Source organism: Schistocerca americana, chromosome 1 (genome assembly GCF_021461395.2).
Source record: "Schistocerca americana isolate TAMUIC-IGC-003095 chromosome 1, iqSchAmer2.1, whole genome shotgun sequence".
NCBI lineage: Eukaryota > Metazoa > Arthropoda > Insecta > Orthoptera > Acrididae > Schistocerca > Schistocerca americana.
The window spans coordinates 497,061,250-497,082,493 of NC_060119.1; the positions used below are offsets into that span (position 1 = coordinate 497,061,250).

Genomic DNA, 21,244 nt, shown 5'->3' on the forward strand with positions numbered 1-21,244 from the left:
TTTATTTAACATAACCACATCCTTATTGGCCTAAAAATGCTGGCAAGCAGTGATAATATTGTGTAGATAGCTAATACCCACCTACGGCAACCCAAAAAAGATTCACTACAGCAACTACACTACTGGTCATTAAAATTGCTACACCACGAAGATGACGTGCTATAGACGTGAAATTAAACCGACAGGGAGAAGATTCTGTGATATGCAAATGATTAGCTTTTCAGAGCATCCACACAAGGTTGGCGCCGGGGGCGACACCTACAACGTGCTGACATGAGCAAAGTTTCCAACCGATTTCTCATACACAAACAGCAGTTAACCGGCGTTGCCTGGTGAAACGTTGTTGTGATGCCTCGTGTAAGGAGGAGAAAAGCGTACCATCACGTTTCCGACTTTGATAAAGGTCGGATTGTAGCCTATCGCGATTGCGGTTTGTCGCATCGCGAATTTGCTGTTCGCGTTAACGAGATCCAATGACTGTTAGCAGAATATGGAATCGGTGGGTTCAGGAGGGTAATACGGAACGCCGTTCTGGACCCCAACGGCCTCGTATCACTAGCAGTCGAGATGACAGGCATCTTATCAGCATGGCTGTAACGGATCGCGCAGCCACGTCTCGATCCCTGGGTCACCAGATGGGGACGTTTGCAAGACAACCACCATCTGCACGAACAGTTCGACGACGTTTGCAGCAGCATGGACTATCAGGCCGGAGACATTGGCTGCGGTTACCCTTGACGCTGCATCACCGACAGGAGCGCCTGCGATGGTGTACTCAACGACGAACCTGGATGCAGGAATGGCAAAACGTCATTTTTTCGGATGAATCCAGGTTCTGTTTACAGCATCATCATGGTTTCATCCGTGTTTGGCGACATCGCGGTGAACGCACATTGGAAGCGTGTATTCGTCATCGCCATACTGGCTTATCACCCGGCGTGATGGTATGGGGTGCCATTAGTTACAAGTCTCGGTCACCTCTTGTTCGCATTGGCGGCTCTACCCTTCATTCGATCCCTGCGAAACCCTACATTTCAGCAGGATAATGCACGACAGCATGTTGCAGGTCCTGTACGGGCTTTTCTGGATACAGAAAATGTTTGACTGCTGCCCTGGCCAGCACATTCTCCAGATCTCTCACCAATTGAAAACGCTTGGTCAATGGTGGCCGAGCAACTGGCTCGTCACAATACGCCAGTCACTACTCTTGATAAACTGTGATATCGTGTTGAAGCTGCATGGGCAGCTGTACCTGTACACGCCATCTAAGATCTGTTTGACTCAATGCCCAGGTGTATCAAGGCCGTTATTACGGCCAGAGGTGGTTGTAGTGGCTAATGATTTCTCAGGATCTATGCACCCAAATTGCGTGAATATGTAATCACATGTCAGGTCTAGTATAATATATTTGTCCAATGAATACCCGTCTATCACCTGCATGTCTTCTTGGTGTAGCAATTGTAATGGCCAGTAGTGTAATTTTCTGAAAGAAAAATTTTCTGAACCAACCCGTCCCGTGTGGCGACGGCGCTGTGTCTCGTGATTGCTGGATATCCTCTCTGCGTGCACGTAGGTGTTAGCTGCTGACGGCTTTACTCGTAGAGCTGGAGACTTAACCTGCGACCACTGCGCTTCATATACCACGGAGGGACGGCGGCCGTCGGATCGAGGCAGACAGCAGAGCAGAGCTGGGCACGGATTGCCATAAATAAGGAGCCGGGCGTGAAAGGCGGCTGGGGCGCTATCGCGATGGCCCTTTACTGCGGCTGCACGAACGCCCAGGGCGCCAGCCACCGCTGCCGTGCTGTGCTGTGCTGCGCTGCGCTGCGCTCCGACAGTTAAACTTTACGGACACTGTGCTCGTAAAGGGCCACCGTGCCGCTTTATGGACGACTGTCGTTCGCCGGCGGACTGCCCTCTCGGGGAAGCCCGTGACAGCCCGCCCAGGGAGTCTCCAACAGTCGGGTAGTTTCAGGTCTTTTTTACGCGCAGCTGTCATTATGCAGGGAGGTCGGAAGGACTTCTGTCGCACACTGCCTCAGCGGTGCGCAAGTGCTCGTTACGGTAGCAATCCAGTTAACCGTTTAGGATATACCCTACTGAAGAGGCGCCTTCCGACGACAGGGAATGGGGGGGGGGGGTGGATCAGTGATATGGGAAGCAATGGGCGACACTCCAGAGAGTGTGACTTGATTATGTGCAACGATGACTTTCACTCAACGTTCGGCCCTTGGGCGATTGCCGCGCTGTGTTGCGACACTTGGTGCGGAAACGTCCGCACGAGCGAACTCGGCTCTGTTCGTGGAAGTCATCGCTCCACGAGCGGAAGCACTACGCAAGACACTTCTTGACGAAATGAAGCAAGCATTTCCGACCCTTCTAGTGGATATGGACTTTTGACTGGCGCTCGTTAATTTAGAAGAAAGTATTTCAGTTTACTGCTAAATTAAAGCATAGTTTTTACTCTTGAATTGACTTCGCGTGAAATAGGCAAGGGTCCGCCTCCGTAGCTGTGTGACCAGCGCGGTTGACTGCCATTCGGAGGTCCTGCGTTCGATTCCCGGTACAGCCAGGAGGGGGTTTTTCCCTGGCGAGAGGACTGGAACGGGGCGCACTCAGCCTCGCGAGGCCAACTGAGTAGCTACTCGACCGAGCAGTAGTGGCTCTAAGTCATGAAAACTGACAGTGGCCGGGAGAGCGGCGTGCTAATACCACGTTCCTCCATATCGCAACTAACGATGCCACTGGAGATGGTTGGCACGGCGGTCGGTCGGTATCGATGGGTCCGTCAGAATCTGTGGACGGGATTTACGTTTACGGCAAAATAGGCAAGTATATGTTACTACAGCTCCGTTCTGAAAAGAAGCAGCCATTTGTGTATTTTATTACGATGACCACTTCTTCCTTCGTTGGTGGGAGTCGACAAAGTATTTTCGTGTTAGAAGGAGGAATTTGGTGACTGAAAATTCGTTAAAAGATCTTGCCGCAACAAAAAAAACGCCTTTGATGTAATGACTGCTATCCCAATTAACGTATCGTAAATGATGTTTCCGTAAAAAAGTGCAAAAATGTAACAGGACATAGAGAATGCTCCACTGAACAATTTGAAGTGGAGAACCTGGGTTCGGAGAAGCCTTAAGGAGATATGGAAGTAAAGTTCCTACCACTTTGTCTAGCGTTACTGTTTCCCACCTTATTTACAACTAACATCCGTACAAGTTTACACGCACAGTGCTCTTTATTTATATGTACGTTCTTTATTTTCTGCAAGGTAACAAGAAGGATGAACCTGATTATCAGGAAGTCATGATGCAGGTTTTGTTTACCTTACTTGTACGTAAGATGGATCTGTTCTATCGTATTTACGTTGTCCCATGATAGAACGTACTATGGGTCGACGACAGACCCATTCATTACTCAGTGCTATTCAGGGAAGTACAGTACAATACGATGGAGCAGTACCGCCACAATATTTCCTGATCGCTGGATTGGAAGGGAAGGTCCTATTCCATGGCCTGCGAAATCACCTGACCTGAATCCCCTTGATTATTTCCTATGGGGATATCTAAAGTAACTTCTGTATGAGACACTAGTGCATACAGAGAACGAATTAGTTGCCGGAATTGTAGCTACCTGTTGTGTGACATACCAGGGATATTTGTCAGGGTGTGACATAATCTTGTTCGCCAATGTCATGCTTGCGCTGAAGTTGACGGATTGTTTAGTGGAGCATCCTCTGTGCCCCGTAAAATTTTTGCACAGTTTTACGGGAACGCCCTGTATAGGTGACAATCTCTCCCGTTTTCCCCATCATACAAAACCAGCTAGCCTTCTTTGAGTATCTTCGATGTCCTCCGTCAGTCCTATCTGGTAAGGATCCCATACTTCAGAAGAGGACGGACAAGCGCAATGTAAACAGTCTCTTTAGTAGATTTGTTGCACCTACAACGTGCTCTGTCAAAACTACGCAGCCTTTGGTTCGCCTTCCCACAACATTATCGATGTGATGGTTCCGATTTTAAGTTCCTCGTAATTTTAATCCCTAGGGATTTAGTTGAAATGGCAGCCTTTAATTTTATGTGACTTACTGTGTAACCGAAATTTAACGGATTCCTTTTAGCACTCATGTCGAGGACCTCACGCTTTTTATTTTTTAGAAAAAACTGATACTTTTCGCACCTTACAGATATGTTGTCTAAATCATTCTTGCAACCGGTTTTGATTTACTAGACGGTAACAAGTAAGGGGTGAGGATATGCAGAGATAGCACAGTAGACTTGCACTCTGAGAACAGCAGTTCAAATCTCCGACTGGCCATCCAGATGCTAATTATCTTTGGTTTTGTAAATCGCCCCTGGATACATCTGGGACGATACCTTTGAATAGGATACCGTTATTTGCGTCCCTCAATCTGAATTTGTATTCTGTTCCTAAAGATTTCACCATTGACAGGATGGTAAATTGTTATCTTCCTTCTTCTGTTCTAGGAATTCTGAAAGAATGTTTTAGCTCTGACGTTACTGGAGCTAAACCAATTTACGCGTAATCAAGGACGAAGAAAACATTCCTGGCAGGCACTCGGGTGTTTAGTCTTTTCCCTTCATGATTACAGCGTTGATATGCAAGATATTTGTGTTCATCTCCCAACACAAAATTTAATGTTTTCTCGTACAGCATGTACCACGAAGTTAACCCACCTCTGATGACCTTGGTACCGAGGTGACGTTAAATTCTGATCTTCCTTATTTCTTCTTGATATTAATCTACACACTACATAGAGCAAAGATGCGGTATCGTGATTTGAATCACGGCCTTCTTAGTAACAAAAATATTTCTCGGTATGCTGTTCGTACCTGCGAGCCCTGATATAGCCTCATTTACCCGTACTGATTGAGTCGATGAGATAGACGTGAATTCATCTATTCTAGCCGTTTATTCTCGTATAATTTATTCCATTACGTGTATCAAATACGTGGATAATTAAATGTTTTTAATAATCGGTGTAATTCGACACTGACGCAAAAGTGCGGCACCGTGGAACATTTATAATCCAAGCACTTTTTTAGACACATTATGTTCATTATTAGAAGATGCTCATTAATTTTTCGAGTTTTCTTGGTACTAGGAGAGCGACCGTCAAGAACGGCTGCTGCTGTTAAGTCGTCAGGACAAAAAGGAGGCTCGGTTGAGAAGCAAAGAAGGCTAGGTCATTAGGCGAGCGCTACGGGTTTTCTTTCAGCCGATGCAACCTTAATGAAGGCGACTCTCCTTAATTGATCAAAGGGGTTGAGAGTGCGCTGATGACAGGGCCAGGAGCCCCTTTAACGACGGCATAGTGCAGGCGGACGTCCCTGCACGGTGAACTTTGACCCCTGGCTGTACCGCGACCTGTCTTAAGGGAAAATTCCATCCCCGAGTAGTACGTGTAAACCCTACGACAAACACTTTTTTGAAAATGCAGTTGCAAATATGTTTCATTTCTCAATGCTCTTCGTCTGTCGCACAGCTCACAACGAACGTATGTTCTTATATGTAATGTGGTCAGTCACGATCTTTTTGTTCTTCCTAGCCTTTTTTCCTGTGTTACAACAGGGACAGCGTGTCACTTCGTAGGTGGAAATTTACTGGTACTAGGAGGCGAGATGCTCTTACTGACGCCATCACTTCCCCCTAAAGCTCAATCTGTGTGCCCCATCAGGCAGCGTCTACTGTTATCTCGTATTCAGGTGTGCGAACTTGTTTCTAAATGTTTGCGTATCGCGTATCTGAGCCGGGACATAGGTACCAGCTCGGAATTCACCTAGTCACATGTAGGAAACCACCTACAAATCACATCCAGGCTGACCGGTACATCAGGCCGTCTTCGTTAATTCACCGGATTGGCTAGATAAGTGGCTGGTGCCCCTCCGCGTATCCCGGAAGAGGGCGCTGTAACGCACTCGGCTGTCGGGACTGGTATGTACAGTTACGATATAAGTGTGAATGTTGATGATTCGAGAGATTTTAAACATGGCTGCAACAGCAACTGTTGAAATTCTTCACGATAAAGGATGACAGCCAAAAACAGTTGCAGGATAAAAAATTTATTAAAATTTCTGGACCAAGGTTTCGGTACATATAAATTACATCATGTAATTTCAGATTTTTTACCTCTGATGAAGGTATATTTATATGTACCGAAACCTTGGTCAAGAAATTTTAATAAAATTTTTATCCTTCAACTGTTTTTGGCTGTCATCCTTTATCGTGAATGATTCGAGAGACTTACAATGTGAGGTTACTTGTTCCTCTAGTTATATCCAGAATCATAGGAATATGTCGGCGTACTATGTTAATGATTTTTAAGTTATAACCATCTGCAAGCCCCTGAATAAAGGCAATATTTGTCTTGCCAAACGCTTTTCGTTTGAATTTATTAAGGTACCAAAAAAAAAAAAATTAAAGTTGTGTGGCATGACTGGCTGGGAGACATAGAGCGGCAGGTTCAGCCGCGTTTTGGAAAGCTTTTTCCTGTCCCTTGAACACACTGACACCATTACTTCGCGAAGTGTGAGATTTGTGTGTAAAAGTGCATTCGATATGTATAGATAACTGTAATGGGTGTGGGTGTAGTGTGACGTCACGTCTGTCTTGTGTGATGATGAGAGAAGAAAGAGGGTGAAACCAATGGCACCACATAGTCTACTCCTCTCGAATAGCACCAGCGGAGCCGCCGAACTTCGTGACTCCATCCTACGGACGGATCACCATCATCTGCGTCCGCCCCGATAGCTGAATAGTCAGCGGGACGGACTGCCGTCCTAAGTTGCCCGGGTTCGATCCCGGCTGGGTCGGGGATTTTCTCCGCTCAGGGACTGGGTGCTGTGTTGTCTTCATCATCATTTCATCCCCATCCGGCGCGCAGGTCGCCCAATGTGGCGTCGAATGTAATAAGACCTGCACCAAGGCGGCCGGACCTGCCCCATAAAGGGCCTCCCGGCCAATGACGTGAAACGCTCATTTCAATTACCATCATCTGCGTCGGATGCCCTCACTCCATGAGACACTGCAGAGAACTTAATTCAGAACACAGACGCAAATTCTGGTGATCAATCATTGTACACCACAGCGCATCCTCTCTTTCGCCCGAGAGGCAAAGGGAAAGCTGCCAACAAAGCGTTACGAACCAGTGCGGTTACCCATCCAAATACCTGCCACGCCCGGCGTTGCTTGAGGCATTGTAAGGGGTCTGAAAGACATATACATTTTAATTTGTATGCACCCCTTTAACTTACACATTCTTCACGTGTTAGTTACAAACTATTCTGACCTAAACATCTTTTGTTGTCTATATCTCTTGGATATATGTGTTTTAAGTGGCTGATAATGCTTAAATAAACTGAGGCGAAACGCGTCCGGCAAATCAAACATTACCTCTTTTCGATTCCGTACAGACGGCCCTAGCCCGAAAACCATTAATGTGGTATCAATAGCAGCTGAGATTTGACAGAGCTAAAACATTAAGGATATCGCTTTATGTTGACTGCACTCTTCGGTGAAAGCTAAACTGCAAAGAAAGCTTTGCCCAACAGTGATTACAGTTCCTCTTTACCGAGTAAGGTGGCGCAGTGGTTGAGACGTTGCATCCGTACTGGGAGGCAGCTTCAAATCTGTGTCCAGTTACCTTAATTTAGATTTCCTCTCCTTACCACTGCCGCACCGAGACGATGCGTGCTCTCTAATAACCTCTATCGGTACAATGCTACGTCATAACTCGCTGATGGCAAGTAGCACAGCTCCAAAAGTCAAGATCTGAGTTTGATGTGCGAACAAGCACAAAATTTTTCCATTTTACATGTGTTCAACAGTAGACATTATTCATAGAAAGAGTTAGATATTACACGCTTACAAGGTTAACTGTCTTCGTCACTCGCATGTCTGATTTTGTAAAATGCTGATCTATACGAGTACACAGCTTGGTTAGTAACTTGAAGCTTGCAGTGTTTCACTGGGTGTGTCTCAGGTAGGAGATGGACAGCTGAACGAAACCAGTCGAGAAGTTAAGTAATTATCCTAAAATAGTCGCTTGCCACGGTTTTCAGAAAGAGATTTCCGTTATTAGTGTCTTGGAGTACAATTTATGGAAAATTCTACGTGGAATCTACATTTGATACATTCGAAACATTAAATGCGTTTCCTTCAAAATCCCTAAATGTGAGTCTTCAAAGATTCCTTATTCATAATTGTATTCGAACAGCTTTTTGCCGCCCCAGTGTAGCGTTCTGTTGTCGCGCGTATAAGAGTTTAGGTAAGACACTGAATAATATTTTAAGTAAGACTTTCAGAGGCCTGGGTTTCAGAAAATGCAGTATAGCATTATACAGTGAAGATAAGCTGAGGATACAGTCCCGCTGTGAGGTTAATAGAACACTGGGGCCCTATCTCTTGCTGAACAGAGCTGAGAAAATGGTTTCTTTGCTGTATGCAATAAATTTCAGCAGCTAGAGACACCATTTAGAGCGCGCTGTGCATCTTACTACACAACAGAACGCAATAGCATTTAGTTCAGATGTCGATGCAACAATACTGGGCTGTGTGATAAGGCATTTACGATCGTTTGCTTCTGCTACGGGCTCCACCTGAAAAATGAGTTCGTCTTGCAAAACCCTTGTATAGATCGAACACGTACGGCTGAACGCATTTGCGCTGCATGAAAGATTTTCACTTCGCTTTCTCCTTGGATGAAAACTTTCGAGTGAATTCGCTAGCATCTGCTTTCTCCTTATAAACTTTTCTCCAAAAGTGTGTTACTTATTATCCCAGCGCGAGCTGGCAGCCTTCGTGTACACTGATGAGCCAGAAAATTATGACCACCTGCTTAATAGCTTGTTTGTAAGTCTTTGGAATGAAATATATCTCTGACTCCAAGTATCAGGAATCCGAGAGTTTGCTGGTAGATTTGTGGAGGAGGTATGTGGCATCAGATGTCTACGCACAGGTCATGTAATTCGCATAAATAACGGGCCGCCGATTTGCGTACGAGGTGATTGTGCCCGATAGGGACCCAGATGGGTCCCGTACGATTTACATCACGCGAATTTGCTCGCCAAGACATCAGCATGAGTTAGTTCACTATAATGCTTCTCAGAACACTGTAGCACGGTTCTGGTTCCGAGAGACGGACATAAAACTTGTCTTCTTGTCTGGTCTGTTTATCGTCCACGTTTTCACATCCGTACAAGTCTGCGCTAAGAAGGAACATCTTCGGAAAAGACTTCCCAACATATTAATTTATGTTCTATATTACCAAATGCCTCTTTTTAAAGAAGCCTTTCTTGCTATTACCAATCGATATTTGATATCCTCTCTACTTACCCATCCTCAGTTATTTTGCTGGCGAAATATCAAAATTAATTCCTATTTTTAGTGTCTCATTTCGTAAGAAATAAGGGACAGTCAAACGAAAACAAGACAGAAAAAGTGAGTCAATTGTTTGTTATTTCAAAAGTAATCGTAATACCTGCTAAAATATTTACTCGATTGTGAGAGATGACTGTCAGTGCCTACTTGAAAATATGTTTGCGGTTGGCTACGGTACCACAGGCATGCATCCCCTTCGTCCGAAGCTAATCGGGGGCCACGAATGAATATTCAGGGCTCTAAAAATGTGAAAATCGCATGGTGAGAAATCGGGAGTGTTTGTTTCTACTAATTTCGTATGGATGCTGATAGTCGTTGAGCACCCATAACCCACGAGCACAGACTGCTCGGCCCGTGTGGAAGATGCGTAAGGGCGTTCCAGCGAAACTTCTGCAGTGCAGTCGAGTCAGCTTTAGCAACATTTTGAACAACATCTTGCCAAGGTTGTATCGGCTATACTGGAGAAACTTGAAACTTCCTGGTAGATTCAAACTGTGTGCCGGACCAAGACTCGAACTCGGGGCCTTTGCCTACTCGAGAAGTTTCGCTGGGACGCTCTTACGCATCCTCCGTGATTTCCACTTTTTCGAAGCCGAGATGAAAGGCATTTGTGGCTGTCTATTTGCTTGGAACGAGGAGGCGCACGCCTGGGTGTAATCATGATTCCATAGGCAACCGCAAACATTTTTGTATGAAGGCACTGACGGTCTTGCCACATAGTGGGATAAATGTATTAACAGTTATGGTGATTGCTTTAGAAGCAATAAACAGTTTACTTAGTTTTTTCCGTCTGCGCCGATTTCATTTGACTGCCGCTTGCAGTTCCGTCAATATTGTCTTATTCAATTCGCCTTCATTCTATTGCCCTTGTTTTACCATTCATATTCTGACATTGAATAGCAAGATACGCCACAACCCTGTTTCTACCCCTTCTCAACTACTGATCTCCTTTCATGTCCTTCGATTCTTATAACTGGAACCTTGTTGCAGTATAAGTTTAAGACAAACTTTCTCTCCCAATATTTCGTCCCTATTACCTCAGAAATTCAATTAGTCGTAGAAGAAGACGAGTATTTTGACGGCCTTCTTCACACGAGTGCGTGCTCATGTAACGTCAAAGAGAATAAGGCTTTAAAGGCGGAGCAACTCACAAATCAGGGAGCGGCCTCTAGGTGAGGCGGGGTGCAGCGTCGCCTCGGGCAGTGAGGAGTTATTATATCGGCGGCTCCCTGTGTTTCTTCCCGCGGAGGGTGTCGGCTGCGGCTGGCACGGAAACGAATTACAGAGGCGGTGGCGGTTGGGGCGGCCAGCCGTGGAGAGTAGAGGCGGGGATAGGAAAGGACAGGACAGGCGTCGCCATTGTCTGCTGCAATTAACAGCCGTCTTGTCAACAACAGCTACCGTACAGGGCCCGCCGCGTGCTGCCATGCTGCCTCACTATAGATTCCTAGCTGGTTGAACGAAAAAGTTGGGACTATTTCATTTTGTAGTCTGTGCAGTCTATCAGTCATCAAGCCATTTGAGACCTTCTGCTGACAGAGTATCCCCTCCAGGTTTCTCCCCTTCATCTTTACCATTCTTGTTTTCTCACCTCATTAGTCCGCTTTCCATTATGTCTCAATACGTTCTTGTCTAATCTCATAGAATTCAGCAAAGAACTTTACTTGCCCGTGTACGATTAGTTCTGCTGTACACTGTGGTCGGCCGTGGTGGCCGAGCGGTTCTAGGCGCTACTGTCTAGAACCGCGCGACCGCTACGGTCGCAGGTTCGCATCCTGCCTCGGGCATGGATGTGTGTGTCGTCCTTAGGTTAGTTAAGATTAAGTAGTTCTAAGTTCTAGGGGACTGATGACCTCAGAAGTTAAGTCCCATAGTGCTCAGAGCCATTTTTGAGGAAAGTCTGGAAGACGGTTCGACGAAATCTCAGTGCAGTTTTGCGTGCGCAAGTGGGAATTACGAAATCGATGTGTCGATACATTATCAAAACCGGACTGCATCTGTACCATTGCAAATCTATTGTTTTGCATGAGTTAAAGCGTCTGTTAAAGCGCCTTGATGAGTTCTGCCGGTAGCTAATGAATGAAGTCAAATCGGGACTGTGTGGAGCCTCAGTTTTTCAATTCCTCAGACGAGACGTGGCTCAGTTTGTTAGGGTATGTGAACTCACATAACTTACTCGCAAACTAGCGCAAAACAGACTCTGCAGCGAGTAAAAATCGTAGCCAAAAAATCTTAACACTGTTTGTCAGTGCAAGCGGGAGTTATAAGATCGTGTTGTGTAAACATTATCAGAAAGGATCTGCAGCTGCATTCTTACAAATTTACTGTTGTGCACTAGCTAAGGCAGGCAGACAAACATTCGAGCCTGATAGATTAACATTTTTCCACAGAGATATGAGTCTCAACTTTAACTTCGATAAGGATAGAAGCTGAAACAATGAATTAAAATTCGTGCCACAGCCAGAACTTGAACCTGGGTCTCTTGCTTACCAGGCAGATGGGAGAGTCATTTCAGCACCAAAGCGTTGTGGCTGCCACGCCTGCACAAGTCCAATGACCTCCCTAACACAAACTCCTTCAGCCCATATTCACCTCTGCCTAGAAAGCAGGAGAGCCAGGTTCAAGTCCCAGCCATGGCAGAAATTTTAAGTCATTGCTTAAGCTTCTATCTTTTACGAAGACATTTCGGGTTTTGAGATCTGCCGGCGGCTTCTGAGTGAAGTGTCATCAGGACTGTTGGATCCTCAGGGTTTCATTTCTTCCGATGAGGCGTGGTTCAGCCTATTAGGGTATGTGAAATGACAGGACAAGCTCCATTACGCATCAGAGAATCCCCATCATCACTTTCAAGAGCTGCTGCATTATCTCAAGATTGGTGATTGATGCGCAATGTCTGGTGTTCGCATCGCAACGCGATTCTTTCGCCAAGGTGTTCATGCTAACCGGTACGTCCAGAAACTGAGTGGTCCGTGCGTGGATAAACTCATAGAATCTTCAGTAAGATGGAGCAACAAAAAAATGTTCAAATGTGTGTGAAATCTTATGGGATCTAACTGCTAGGGTCATCAGTCCCTAAGCTTACACACTACTTAACCTAAATTATCCTAAGGACAAACACACACACCCATGCTCGAGGGAGGACTCGAACCTCCGTCGGAACCAGCCGCACAGTCCACGACTGCAGCGCCATATACCGCTCGGCTAATCCCGCGCGGCGATGGAGCAACATCACACACCACTCTGACAATACTGTCACTTGCGAGTGGGATATTCTGTGAAGAGAGGACTATCCGGAGACGCAGTGCAATCTTCTGACCACCTCGAGCGCCCGGTCTTTCTCTTCGTAAGTTTTACCTGGCCTACCAATTCGATAAATCGATCACAACACTGCATCGACGGCAACGGTGGCCTTTTCCAGTATTCTCTGTGACGTTCATCAACAGGGGTCAGTTCAGTCTCGTGTGAGTCTTTTTGTACAAATTAACCGGGCCAGTTTTATTTTTTCCCATCCTGTGTACAAAAGTCCGGTGGCGCTTCGGTAGAGGGTACAGGATACTACGAGGTTTGTCAGTTGTCGTGTACATCCGTAGGCGAGTTGCTGGTAGGGTTCAAGTTCGGCACCATTGTGGTTCCAGGAACCTGCAAACGGACGTCAGAAGGAGAGATCGGCAGCATCGGGCCTTGCAATGCGGCTCGCCGCCTAGCGTGCAGAAGCAGCGACAAGCGCCACCTACTGATGGCTTCCACGGACCTCTGACCAGTACGCATATCCATTACAGCATCGTTGTTTATCGCAGACCGGGACACAAGACGTTAACCTGGCTAGATATTCTGCCTACTTCCATTTGTTCCTCAATTCTCTCGTACTTAACGTTACTCTAGTCTGTGCCTGGTCCATTTCCATCTTTTCCTGTACCTCCCAATAAGTTCAAATACGCATTTTTATGTTGTTCATACAGCGATCCGCGGTTTACAAAAACACCTGAACTTCTTCAGCAATGTTTTTGTTAAACTATACAACTTGCTTTTAGGTATTTTAGTCTTATTATACTTAATTTCCAGTCCTGAGTTCAGAATTGTTGCATTGTGTAGATTAACTCGTTTCGAAAATTAATGTGCATTCGAGGAAGCACTTCAAGTTGCTTCAGGTTTGTTGCTGTAAGACGTATACCGCCTCCTTTTCGCCCGTTCAGGAACCTGAACACTGCCTCGTAGGTGACAGGGAAAGTCTGAGCAAGGCTTCTCTCTTGAATTTCACCTACGCATTCTGTTGGTGACTCTGATTGAAGCTGTAGCACTGTTGCACATATCGACGTAAGTTACGCCAGTGTCTTGTTTATCAACGGCTTTGAGTGCAGACTTTGTTGTAATTTGCTCAGAAGATGTCTTACGGATCTCATAATCATTGCTATGGAGTACAGCTTCGATCGCAACTTGACAACAGTCCTGCGTCTATGTAATATCCACTCTCCATCCATTTCTGGCGCCAGAAAGAAGCCGTATTCAGAAATAAACGATGACACCTGGTTTCAAATGCGCGATGACTCACAATCCTAGAACTTTTCCGCTTTTCGGAGCCATACAGATTTACACGCAAATTTTCTGGACAACAATGCTGTCCCACTAATCAAAATCATCTTCTTCCATAAACTTGGACATCGGAGGAAATGCGCTATTCTCTGAGCAACGTTGTTTACTAACTGCACTCTGAAGGTAACGCAACCCAGTGAAGAAAGTTTTAACATATACGCTTCCTAAACGTAGCAGATAATATCACACTGAAGACTGGCAGGGCACTGTTACCCAAAAGATCTCGGCGTCAGAAAGATGACTGAAAGAAGGAATGTTAAGCTCAGTATTACGTTGACATTTAGTTCATGAGTCACTCTAAATTTACACAGTGTAGTAATACTGAGGGAACAAACCAACAGTGGCGTTACTTTAGAAATCAGCCTAACATTCACCTGAAATATTTTAGGAAAACGACTGATCTGGATGTAAGCTGAACCTCGCACTTCCTGAATATAAATCCAGTCCTCCTTGAACCTAGCACAGTCTTTTCTCCTCATGAGGATAATACCACTTTCGTGACTAGTTTCCTTCTGTTACAGTCTTCCAAAAATACAAAATGGTCCCGCACCTTATAAAAAAAAATGGCTCTGAGCACTATGGGATTCAGCATCTGAGGTCATCAGTCCCCTAGACTTACAACTGCTTAATCCTAACTAACCTAAGGACATCACACACATCCATGCCCGAGGCAGGATTCGAACCTGCAACCGTAGCAGCAACGCGGTTCCGGACTGAAGCGCCGAGAACCGCTCGACCACAGCGGCCGGCGTACCTTATCTTTCCTTCGTTTATGTATCTCGTAAGTAGCTACGCACAAGTGCTACATTTCTCTGCCGGCGTATTCGAAAACGCTTAGAGCTTTCGTAACGTCATCTTATCTCGTTTTTTCTATAGTATTTGTAGTTATGCACCACGTTTTTCAGTAAGGGCGGCTGTCTCAGCTTTCTTATTATTCCCATTTCACTATCGTAAAGCAACAGCGACCCTTGATATCAAGCATCATTATGTTGTGTCCTGTTTCTTCTTCCTTTTTATGTTGTTTCCGTAGACAGCACAAAATTCCAACTCCACTTCGTTTCTTTAAAATGTATGTGATTCTTAAGGAAAAAGCGGGACACTGTATACTCGGATGGACTGTGTTTTGATATTCTGGTTATCGCGTACGAACACGTGGTGCTAAGCAGTGGGAGTGCAGAGCTTCCTGCGAGCGGACACCCTCGGGTCATTGTGGTACAGTGTTTACGCGCAGCTGCAGCAGGTAGCGGTGTTTTCGGCGACTGGACACGCCGCCGCCAAGCACCGCCATTGTTCGCGGCGATCGATACACTCAGCGCGACAACGTGGCGCAGGAGCGGTCCGCCATAAGCAACCTGACAATGGTGCGTTAAAAGCGGGGAAACCCGGAAGCGTCGGTAGACCTCTGTCGTTTTCATATCTACTACAACTAAATTCTTTGGACTTTTTCCTTGGTGTTTCTTTTTCGGCACTTTTTAGGGCATCCTTCGCGTGTTAGGACTGTATATTTGGTGTGGACATAGATTGGTGAGGTGACATGTGTGTCTCAACGATACAGATGACGGTACCGTAGGTGTAGCCACACTGAAGGGTGTCTGTGGAGAGGCCAGACTGATCTGTGGTTCTGAAGAGGGACAGCAGCCTTTCCAGTAGTTGCAGGGGAACCCGTCTGGACAGTTGAATGATCCGGCCTCGTAACCTACGCCAACATGGTGTTGCTGTACTAGTACTATGGAGGGCGGAAAGCAACGGGAAACTGCAGCGGCAATTCTTTCTGACGGCATTGGTCTTTACCGTGTGGCTAATGTGCAGAGCTGCATCAAACCAGTCTTGGGACTGAAGCCCACAATAACACAAGTTTGGTGGAAATGCTTAATAAATTCTGTTTTATAAGTGACATTCTCGTGATCGTGTAACAAAATGTGCCTCTGTTTCGGTGACTGTCGTATTCCAAGATTTTCTGCGTATGAAAGCAACGATACTCGGAATAAGTAAACGTTCAATGCCGTCTCGTTGGAAACGTTTCAAGAGATGCCTTCAGCACATTTTAAGAGAGATACTGAAATCATAACTATGGCTCAAATGGCTCTGAGTACTATGGGACTTAACATCTGAGGTCATCAGTCCCCTAGAACTTAGAACTACTTAAACCTAACTAACCTATGGATATCACACACATACATGCCCGAGGCAGGATTCGAAGCTGCGACTGTAACAGTCGCTCGGTTTCTGACTGAACCGCCTACAACCGCTCGGTCACCGCGGCCGGCGAAATCATGATTATTATACAGAGTGTCTCAAGACTTTCAGGACACGTTTTTCATACTCAGGAGACGGGACGTACAACGAGGGCCCAGAAACGCATTACTTGTATTTTCTACTTCTTCATAGTAAATTAATGACGGGGAATAGACAGGGACAGAATACACGAGGACGCGACATTAAACCTTTATGTACATGAAATATTGGGAAGTTCACCGTTATCACTGATACATGTATCAACTTGCCGTCGCGTTTAATACCGGAGGCTCCCATGTACACGCTACACTGTGAAAAGAAGTATTCATTCTAGGAAGAACCCTAGGCTGCATCAAAGTCGTTTCTCCGAGATACCCTTATTTTCAAGAAGAGGATTTAGAAGGAATCGACTGATAGAATGTATCGTGAAAGGTTAAGAAATCGTGTATTTGTTAATGGAGGGAAATGTGAGATGTGAAAATTTGCAGCGGGAGACGTAGGTTTTATTGCGGTAAACTGGCTCAAATTGAAGTAGTCTGAAGAAATGAAGAGCCATGCATACGGTAGGCGAACTTGGAGTGATCCACTAAATCAGTCTTTCGTTTGGGAAAGTAGGACAGAGGACTGGTAGAACGCTAATCTATAAGATCCATCATGGATTACGGAACCAGACACCATGCGAACTCAGCTCGCTGTGTTCATCCATTCAATCAAGACTGCCGTACTCGAAGGCCTCGAGGCTGATGCCGTGTTCCCGGACTTCTGGATGACATTCTATACAACTCGGCACTGTTCTTTAGTGAACAAAATACGAAATTACCTAGCACCATTCCAGTTGGGTGACTGCATTCAGCAGTTTCTAGGATATGAAAGTCGGTAGGGTATTCTAAACGGGACGAAATCGACAGGTGTAAGGATAATTTCCAGAGTTCCCCAAGGGACTGTTCGGGATAAGGCCACTATAGTGTAAAATTTACAGGTCGGTTCAATGGTTCAAATGGCTCTGAGCACTATGGGACTTAACATATGAGGTCATCAGTGCCCTAGAACTTAGAACTACTTAAACCTAACTAACCTAAGAACATCACATACCTACATCCATGCCCGAGGCAGGATTCGAATCTGCGACCGTAGCGGTCGCGCGGTTCCAGACTGAAGCGCCTAGAACCGTTCGGCCACAACGGCCGGCTTTACAGTTTATAGCGCGTATAAGTGAAGATATTTTTATATTTGGTGCCTAAATATTTACACACATCGCTGTGTTCATTGTTTCTCCTCTCTGTCGAATAGTCTTCCAACAAACACGACACAAACTTTACGCCCTTGTGTTTTCTGCACGGTCGTACTGCACCACTAAATGGACTACGCCTGTCAGTATTGACTAACAGATTTGTGTCGACGTGTCCACACTTCAACGCCTGGCTTGCTCTTGTCAAATGTACTAGGAGGTACTAACTAAGCTAAAAACACATGACTTGTAGTGGCTATAATTATTGGTCTGCAAATGATGTAAATCCTGATGTAATGTTGATCAGTGTACCGTCGTGTCACCAATACAAATATCTGCACTCACACCCATTACACTTTTTATATAAATGATCTAGTAGATAACTTCAGAAGCTCCACAAGCCATTTTGTAGACGATGCTGTTGTGTATAGGAAAGCTGCAACGCCAGAAAACTGTAGCGTCATGCAGATGATCGACGATTGAGGCAGGGACTGGAAGTTACCATTGAACGTAAACAAAAGTAGAATATTGCGCGTAAGTAGACGAAGAGTACCATCACTGTTCGACTACTCTATTTTACAAGAATAACTAGAAACAGCGGCAGCCGTACAATACCTAGGAGTAACCGCCTCAAGCGACCGCATAAAAGTAATTGTAAGAAAAGCAGATACAGGGCTGAGATTCATTGCAGAAGTCTTGAGGAAATGTAGTTCATCCACGACAGAATGGACTGCATGACACTTGACCGATTCTTGAGTATTGCTTATGCGTCTCTGACCCTTACCAAACAGGATTAACAGAAGAGATAGAGATGATCCAATTAAGAGTGGAACGTTTCGCCATGGGATCGTTTAACTAGACAGAGACCGTTATGGAGATGCTCAACAAATTCTAGTGACAGTCGCTAGGAGACAGGCGTCGTATACGGTGTAGGGACATTACATTCGAAGACGATTCGGGAATCTTAGTACTACCCCCCACATATTTTTCTTGAAATGGCTAAAATGAGAAAATCATAGAAATTGGAGCTCATTCAGAAGCTTATGGACAGTCGTTCTTATGAAGCAACGTTCGCAGATGGAACAGAGAAGGGAACAACGAGAGTGCTATCAGGGATACCAACATCCACGCACTGTAAGGTGGCTTTTGGAGTAGCTACAGAACTGAAGTTGCGAAGGAAGGTCGTGAGTCATGCCTGGATAACTTGATGAACCCACGAAAGCCTACGGTGTTGGTTCGAGTCCTGTTACTTCACACAGCTATAGCCTGCCAAAAAGTTCTCTCGAATTCTGGTTCCAAACTTCTATAGCTGTCAGGAGAGAGCCGGGTGGAATGTGGTGGTTAGGATCTATTCACGCACTAAGAAAAGAAACATTGACAATAACACATTTAGTAGGCAGTAATACAGGATTATCTTCACAGCCCGGTCGGTGGAGCACAGCCTCGTCAGGAGTAGAAGGCTGGTATGTGCTCGTCATGCAGTAGCGTCAGCACAGCGAAGCGTCGTGTGGCTGTTGTTACGTCACGGGGCGGCCGTCGACTCGTGGACTATGGCGGCCTGCAGCTACACATATCGATCACCAAAATGCACTGACTGAAGTCAAAGATTTTCACTCAGGTGCCAGGCCACGTGTCCACCTAAAGTACTCGCTGGCTCACAGACGTCGGCTTTCAGCCGCCATTTAGGATGCAGGAGCCGGCAGCATCGGTGTCTGCCAAAGGTACAGGGTGAGCAGCAGCATGCCCCCTCCCCCCCTCCCCATCCCTCTTCTCCAGAGCAGATGACTTCCAGTAGCCAGATCACGCAGGTATAGCGCCCAGCAGACCTGCAAGGTGATGGCGGCCTCCGCGCCGCACCAACGTTGTCTCGAAGTTGGCAGTGCACCCGGTAGTGGCAGCGTCCTTCCACTCGGATACGTGATCTGTAGACGAATGGAGACAGCAGGGCTGACCTCCATAGCCTTCCCTCACACAGGATAACTACAACTGCCACAAGGGCTGAGACTGTAAACTGAACAGAAGGCAACCAGCACTCGGCAATCAGACATTTGTTAAGAAGGGTGGGATATTTATGTAGAAACTTCCTCTGCGCTCTGCAGCGATGGGGCTGGCTACAATATTATGTGTCCTGGTTCTTTCCCGCAGGTTTTCGCTCTTCTAGTGACTTCAGACTTTCACTTCATTTTTCAGTTGTAAGTAGGCTGTTTAGGTTTTTATATTGGTAACGCCACGTAGCGCTCTGTATGAAAATCACTGGCTGTGCTGTGTGCAGTCTGTGGCTGGGTGGCATTGTTGGAATAGTTGCTATTGTAGCGTTGGGCAGTTGGATGTGAACAGCACGTAGCGTTGCGCAGTTGGAGGTGAGCCGCCAGCAGTGGTGGATGTGGGGAGAGAGATGGCGGAGTTTTGAGAGCGGATGATCTGGACGTGTGTCCATCAGAGATAGTAAATTTGTAAGACTGGATGTCATGAACTGATATATATATTAGGACTTTTGAACACTATTAAGGTAAATACATTATTTGTTCTTTATCCAAATCTTTCATTTGCTAACTATGCCTATCAGTGACTTCAGTAGTCAGAATCTTTTATTTAGCTGGCAGTATTGGCCCTCGCTGTATTGCAGTAGTTCTAGTAATGAAGATTTTTGTGAGGCAAGTGATTCATGAAAGGTATAGGTTATTGTTAGTCAGGGCCATTCTTTTGTAGGGATTATTGAAAGTCAGATTGCGTTGCGCTAAAAGTATTGTGTGTCAGTTTAGTGATGATCAGAATAAGTAAAGAGAGAAATCTTTGAGTACGTTCAGTTTTACTCAGCTGTTTGATAATCAAATAACGTAAGGGGTTTATCATCACAGTAATTCATTGATTTTTCTAAGGTGAAGTTTCATAGTGGCCCTTTTATGCTGCCTCGGCATCTCAATACTTGTTGCGTTGTACCTAGCCTTCCTTGCGACACTCTGCTTTGTCACTAGTATGACGTTATCTCTCGGCTTCCATGATGTCATTATGCTTCTCTTGCAGACTTGGGTGCTCGATCGTTCTCCTGAGCTGCGATAGCTTCCGTGTTTGCCACAACTCGCTCAGCATTTCCCCCTGAAAGGCAGTCTACTGGTCATCGACACAGACGGTTCGGCTTCCGCGAGCTGCCAAGGTAGAGCACAGACGGAATTTTACTGTCCACAGGGGATACTATCACGGGGCGTAACTCTTCCAACGCATCACACACTACTCTAAAGAGTGAAAGATCCATTATTGGTTGGTTGGTTTGTGAGGGGTTGAAGGGACCAGACTACAAAGGCCATCGGTCCCGACCCATTCTTCAAATGATTCCTAATACCCTCCTTTCCTCAGATTCCTTCGAGCGGTCCTGTCTCTATGGCTCCAGCGTCCATGAAATTAGCGGAGGACCGCAAACGGAACCGCGGGGACGCTCGAGCTCCGGCGGGCGACCGCTGATAGCCGGAATCACGGCGGCTAAGTGGCGGACGCATTAGGCGGCCGGCGGGAGCGCGGCTGCCCGCTGCGGCCACGCGGCCGGCTTCCGGGCCCCTGGACGGCGGGCGGTCCCCTGATGGATGCGGTGATCCCGCAATTTGCCGGCTCCCCGGGCCGCTTGTATGAATACATTACGGCCATATGCCGCGGGGGCCGCGATAGTAAATCACGCTCCAGTGGCCGCCGCCAGAGGTCGCGCGCTGGGGTTGGTTTAGCTAACGGCTCGGGGGGTTGCAGTAAGTAGGGGGCGTGGCCCGCAGCTCCAGCCTGCTAATGGCTTCCCGGCGTCCCCCG

At 46.2% G+C, this 21,244-nt stretch overlaps 1 protein-coding gene across 1 annotated transcript in view; it reads left to right on the top strand.

The window, feature by feature from the left end:
- The first annotated feature begins 1,749 nt into the window (after window positions 1-1,749).
- LOC124567134 (transcription factor Sp8-like) overlaps window positions 1,750-21,244 on the top strand; it is a 47,551-nt gene continuing 28,056 nt past the window's right edge. The window contains exons 1-2 of the mRNA XM_047131033.1: window positions 1,750-1,837; window positions 20,950-21,155. Coding sequence (XP_046986989.1) covers window positions 1,750-1,837; window positions 20,950-21,155 — 294 coding nt within the window. The remainder of the gene's footprint in view (window positions 1,838-20,949; window positions 21,156-21,244) is intronic.